This window comes from Talpa occidentalis, unplaced genomic scaffold (genome assembly GCF_014898055.3).
Source record: "Talpa occidentalis isolate TD23 unplaced genomic scaffold, MPIMG_talOcc4v2.1 talOcc4.17, whole genome shotgun sequence".
Lineage (NCBI taxonomy): Eukaryota > Metazoa > Chordata > Mammalia > Eulipotyphla > Talpidae > Talpa > Talpa occidentalis.
The window spans coordinates 6089773-6096280 of NW_023601754.1; the positions used below are offsets into that span (position 1 = coordinate 6089773).

General features: G+C 43.5%; 1 protein-coding gene across 9 annotated transcripts in view; it reads right to left on the reverse strand.

Moving 5' to 3' along the window:
• The window catches only part of TERB1 (telomere repeat binding bouquet formation protein 1), a 32292-nt gene extending 26529 nt beyond the window's left edge, over positions 1-5763 (reverse strand). For 6 of the 9 annotated variants that reach the window (XM_054696886.1, XM_054696887.1, XM_054696888.1 and 3 more), the window contains exons 1-3: positions 5447-5485; positions 5097-5167; positions 1475-1704 (exon numbers count right to left, since the gene is read on the reverse strand). In XM_054696886.1, the coding sequence (XP_054552861.1) occupies positions 1475-1505 (31 nt within the window). In that variant the 5' untranslated portion in view covers positions 1506-1704; positions 5097-5167; positions 5447-5485. Of the gene's footprint in view, positions 1-1474; positions 1705-5096; positions 5219-5446; positions 5486-5586 lie in introns of those variants that run through there. The other 3 variants (XM_037515825.2, XM_037515826.2, XM_037515823.2) reach the window with 3 other exon arrangements.
• Positions 5764-6508: the final 745 nt, after the last annotated feature.

Below are 6508 nucleotides of genomic sequence, written 5' to 3' on the forward strand. Positions count from 1 at the left end.
AAGCAATTATAAAATTACAAATAATTGGTATACATTCTCAAGTTCTAACTTCCAGCTTGACTCAGGAATCCTATCCGTGGTCAGCTCTATCTCCCATTCCCTTCTGCTTCCTCACTTGTTTTCCTCAATGGCTATTTATAAGCTTTTTTTTATTCATCTCATTTATTTATTTTTAATATATTTTTTACATTATTTTTCATTTTTGCACAATGTATGCATTTTCATCTTGGTTATATTCCCCATACAATTCCCACCCCCCCCTTATTTTGACTCTAATCCCTAACCCCCACATAGTGTGTTTCTGGTTTATAGTTGCTTGTTGATTTTGATTTTTACTTTATTATATAATTAAGTTTTTTTCCTGATCTCTTATTAGGTTTTCTAAATTCCTGCTATGAGTGAGACCATCTGGTATTTTTCTTTTTCTTTCTGGCTTATTTCACTGAGCATGATCCCTTCTAGCTCCATCCATGTTGCTGCAAATGGCATGAGTTTATCTTTTTTGATTGCTGAGTAATATTCCATTGTGAATATGTACCACATCTTCTTGATCCCGTCATCTATTTTGGGGCATTTGGGTTGTTTCCATAGCTTAGCTATTGTAAATAGTGCTGCTATAAACATACGGGTGCAGGTGCAAACTGGTCCAACCACTATGGAAAGCTGTGTGGAGATTCCTCAACCTACTAAAGATGGAGCTTCCATATGATCCAGCAATTCCACTCCTAGGTATTTACCCAGAGGACACAAACATTATTTATAAGCATTCTTCAAACCTCCAACCCCAGTCCCACATCTTGCTCTCTTCCATTCTATATTTTAGTATGAAGTTCTCCAAAAGTAGACAAGTCAATGATCTGAGTGCAAGTACTTTTTTTTGAGGAGACAGGAAATAGAAGGCAGGTAGAAATTGTTATTATGGGTAACTGGAGCTTGTCACTGGTTCTGTTATGTAATCTCTCTCACAAAGCATCCTACTAAGGTTGACTTCCAGACACCACATTCCTGAATTTCTTTTTACCTTTCTGATATTTTCTGAATCTTTCTTTAAGGGTCCTCTTCCTCAGTCAAGCCCTCATGAATGGGTACATTAAGGAACACCAATCCTCTTTTAACATTTCCTTGTAGGTTAACCTCTTCAATGCCCATGGATTCAATTTCTATCTTCCTCAGGGCAACTCTGATATTTGGACCTCCAGGCATACTTTGATGATGGTCCTCCCAGGTACGCAATGTTCTTGTATACACTTACATTAAATCAGTTATCATGTGATACTCTAATTATTAGCATGCCTTTTCTACTAGGACATCAGTTTCCTGAAGTCAGTATGATAGACACAGAGAAGGTGCTCAATAAATATGTATGTAAACTGCTACACAAGTCTCTACTGTGTCCTGTCAGATAATCCTGTCAGATAATACCACAACTATACTATAAAGCTAATTTCAGATATAAAATGTGTGTATTTCTTACCTTGTATTTTCTTAGTGTCTTCACTTTCCATGCTTGTTTATATTCTTTTTATCTTTCATCTATAGGATAAAGGTTTTTTTTGCAATTGAAATCAGTGTTTGAGAATTCCAGAATTATAAATGCAAAGAGGTAGGAAAATATAGTTTTTCTGAAGCCAGAGGAGTATGAAATGAATCTGCAACTTATTAGATATGTATATTGTTAAAATTTCTGAGAATCAGTTTTCTTGTCTGTAAAACAGAAAATTCCTTCATTAAGAGTTGTTATTTGGCATTAAATTTGAAAACATACCTAAAAATGTATTTGACATTCCTAAGTACTACAGGCATTCATCACATTTTATTAAACAAACACATGAAGGATGGGTTGACTTAATCTAATTGTCCCTACCTCCTTATTTTCTTTCCTATAAACATTCACTCAAAAATTTCAAACTGGGAACCCCTCCATGAATCACAGGTTTCACACACACACATACACACACACACACTTTAGATCTGCAGAAATTTCTCTTCACAAGTTAAGAGTTTTACTAAAAATTTTTCTAACGAACCATGGTTATTTTCAACATAATATTATTTCACCATGATTCAAAAGTTTCAAACACACACACACACACACTTTAGGAATCTGCATCTCTTCACAATCTAAGATTTAAAAAAATTCTAACAACCTATGATGATTTTTGACATACTATTCCACTACTGAACTTAAATTTTTGTTCATATATATTAGAGAATTTTTTTAAATAAGTGCAATCATGATATGATCCTTTACTTCAAAATGTTAAACTGGGGCCTCCCCTGGTGGTGCAGCGGTTGAGCGCTGGGTTGCGAGGCTGCCCACAGCCTCTGCAGCACCAGTTCCATCCCCGGCCACCGGCGAGGGTCCCACCAAAAAAAAAAAAAAAAGTTAAACTGTGGGCCTCCCTGGTGGCACAGCAGGTTGAGTGCAGTGCTATGAGGCTGTCAGCAGCCTCTGCAGCACCGGTTCAATTCCCTATGGGCCAGGGAGATTCCCACATGGCACGGAAGACCTCTCCTGTTTTGCCTGCAGCTCCCCTCAGCAGTATACTTCTGTTCTGCTCCCTGCTCTGTCTCTGGTGAATTCTCTCACCCTCCCACGCCTCTGGACTGTACCCCAGTGCTTGTATAAATAAATAAATCTTAAAAATAAATAAAATGTTAAACTGGTTTAGAAAAATGTATGAATCCAGTTAACTTATACCAATAAATCAGGGTTCAAAGAACTCTAAAATATTATTCCTTCTCACACTAGGCTATACTTTCTATTTTTCTTTCTCACTCTCAAAGTGAAAATAAAATTCCCAAACAAAAAGGTTTTAATATTAATGTGAGAATCTTTTATAAAGTAATATGCAAATATTTACTAATTTTGCCATTTTAAAATCTAAATATTCCATTTAAAGAAGAATGTGCATCAGAGTATATCCATAGTGCTTGAAATGTTTAATAAGAAAAAAATGTTTTTGTTACAATTTTAATCAAAAAGCGCAAGGCAAAATTTTATATACAGTATGATCCCTATTATGTAGAGGCAAACAAAATAAAATGAAGTAAAAAAAAATAGCAACATTATCAACACCTGCTGTCTCTAGCTCGTGGTGTCTTACTCCTGTTTTCTGCTTTTCAAATTTTTTTAGATAAAAGCTTCTAATATTTGGTAAGGCCTATCACACATAGAACTGACTCTGTTCTATAAACTTTATAAACATATTTTTAGTTTTTACAACAATCCTCTAAGGAAACTATACAGATGTATTTAGATGGGAAGAGAGTTAACAATTTGCCCAAATTGAAACAGCTAGTAAGTACCAGAGCTGGAATGGGAACCAAAGATATTCTGAAGCCAGCTTCTATACTCCTTTTTTTTTCTTTTTGGCTCCCCTTTGGGGAACCCAGGTCTCCCGAGTGATCTGTACTCTTATCCCCTAATATACTGTCTTCCATATATAAATAGGCATCACTTTTGAGCAAATGGACCAAGATATAGAAAACTCAATTTAAAAAGTAAGATTGGGGCCTCCCTGGTGGCGCAAGGGGTTAAGACACAATCTATGAAGCTGTCTGCAGCCACTGCAACATAAGTTCGATCCCCAGACCCAAAGCTACCCACATGGCGCAGCAGATCTCTCCTGACTCGCCCGCTGCTTTCCTCCGTTCCCCATTCTGTCTCTGGTGAATCCTCTCACCCCACCCCACACCTCTGGCCTGTACCCCAGCTCTAGTATGAATAAATAAATCTTTAAAAAAAATTAAAAAGATAAATAAAAAGTAAGATTTTTAAAAAAAAAATGGAACCATTTTATCATGTGAGGTTTTTGCTTTGTGAGGGAGCTTGAGGACTAATTCCTTAGTTTTAATTAGTCAATCTAATCTTTTTTGTTATAATTGTGAAAAGGGATATAGCTTTGAAACCTAAATGACTTGAAATTGAAACTAACAACATAAATTATCTCCCATTCCCTTCTGTCTTTCTTACATTGTTTTCTAATGGTTATTTTGCACAGAAAAATAAGATACTTTGTGTAAGTACCTAGCAGCATTAACTGAAGTCATCTATTTACTAGTTAAGTGCTTAAAAAATCCACTACAAAAGACAAGTTATAACTTTCAAAGTACTGAGTATTATAAAATTACATTTAGGGCCTCCCCGGTGGCGCAGCGGTTGAGCGCCAGGTTGCGAAGCTCCCCGCAGCCTCTGCAGCACCGGTTCGATCCCCGGTTGCTCCCCGGCCACCGGAGGAGGGTCCCACACGGCGCGCAGACCTCTCCTGCCGCCCGCTCCCCTCAGCAGTGTACTTCGGTCCTTCTGCCTGCTCTGCTCCCCGCTCTGGCTCTGGTGTATTTTCTCACCCTCCCGCGCTTCTGACTGTACCCAGTGCTTGTATAAATAATTAAAAAATTACATTTAAAACTTTAAAAGTCTATTTCCAAGAACAAAAACATATGCGCAATTAAGCAGGTGAAGTGTTTGGTGATTTGGTGAGTAGGTGCAAACTGTAAAGTACAAAAAGATTTCAAAAACCTTTTCTGTACTCTCACAGAAAGAAAAAAGAATTTTTCCAGGAAACAAGAAGAAATGATCCTATTTACAAGTTTCACTCAATCTACACCCCCAAACAGTAGTTAACTCAAATTCAATTTGAAGCAAGAAACCTGGCTGAACATTATTACCATGTTACCTGATCTAAAACATGCTAAGATGAAAAGCTTCTGAAATCTAAATAGCACCCCACGTGTCGGAAAGATAAGGAACATCCTTCTGGGAAAGGCAGGCGGGCTGGAAACCCCACCACTAATTCCTACTCAGTTGCGGACAGTGACTATCCAGCCTGGACCCAGACCCAGTGGGCGATTTCCTCGCATGCAGGAGGGGCACGGGAGGAGCAAGGACGCCAGAGTGTGTCCTACGGATCTTGTTTCCGAAGTTTCTAGCTTGAGCAGCAACAGCCAGGCCCAGAGAACTATCGGGGTGCGGGGAGTCAGCTGACGAGACCTGGACCTGCACCCCGGCCCGCAGGGCCCGCGCGGGCGTCTCGAGGGCAGGCCAAGCCCACCCTGCCTCCTCGGCCTCTGCTCGCCGCCGTGGCCTGGCTCACCTGGCGTGCAGGACGAGCTTTCAGAAGCACAGGTGGTCCCGGGGGCTCTTCTCGGGCCAGGAGCCTCACTCCTGCAGGGGGCGGGAGCCGGTGAGTCGGGGTCTGGCCCACGCAGGGGTTCTCCAGCCGCGGGGGGGGGGGGGGGGCGCCTCTGAGATCAGAGGTCGGAACAGCCCCCTCCCCCCACACCCCCCAGGACACGCCGCTCAGCAACGGTCCCCGCCCCCCCAATAAACACCCCCAAAGCCGCTGTAGGCGCCCCGAGGGCCGCGGCCCTGACCAGAGCAGGCGGTGGTTCCCCCCAGACGGGCCCTCGGGACCGCGCCCCCGCCAGCGCAGCCTCCCCTCACCCGGGCCGGCGGGAGGGGCGCAGCAGGGCCCCGCGCCTTCCAGGGGCGCGCAGAGGCCGCGCGGCCCCGACGTCACCCTCAGGCGACAGACAGGCCGCTGCCTCGGCCCCGCGACGCCGACCCGCTTTCCCGCGCGAAACCTCCGAGGCCAGCGGGGCAAAGCGTGCGGCGCTTCGTCTTTGGCTGGTAGAAAGTCAAACTGGCAGGGAAAAGACCCTGTTCCCGCCGCCCCGGCTGGGGGGCGTCCTTCCGCGGAGAGCCGTTGAGGGGGTTAAGGGAGAAGCGTCCCTGTCAGCAAGGGCTGCTCACAAGCACTGCGCGTGCGCAGGCGTTAGAAGGGGGCGTGGCCACCAAGCCCCGCCCTCATCCTCTTTCCCAAGCTTCCCTGCGCGTGGCGTCCTCTCTGTCCTCGGGTTTTGCATCTCGTTGATAGGTCCCCCTACAGACACCAGTGCGCCCGCTGTGTGGCCTCTGTAGCCTCTGCTACCTCAGGAGTTCAGCCCAGGGACCCTCCCCTACCAGAAGGGCCAGGGATCCCGAGCCTCAAGGAGCCCAAAGATTAGCATTTTCTATGTTGTCTCATGTCTCCTCCGTAAAAAAATACCCCCCGGGAATGTTGGCAGATGAACAAGAGATACTCTCAGGGTGCAGTGCCTGCCCTGGGAAATGTCCGCTGATACAGTGAGATCAGGAAGGGTCCAGGAAAAAACCGAACCCGTGTGAAGCACTATTTTGGCACATCTAATAAAGGTTGTTGCCTGGGAGACAATGGTCTTGGAGACTGAGGTGCAGTTGGTTTAGCAGCCATAAGGTGTTGACAGTCATGTGACATATTCCTCAGCCATAAATAAATCAGAAACTGGGCAGTGGGCCCCGTTCATGATTTCCTCTCAGTCAGCTTCTAATTTCATCTTAGTGTTTGGTTGGCTTTTGTTTCTGGTATGCTGGTGAATGCTATTAGTTCAATGTGATTATTCTTTAACAGAAATTTAACATTTTATGTAGTATAGATGGAATGAACCCTTAGAATTTTCAAGTGGCAGAACCTAAATCAGTTTAAAA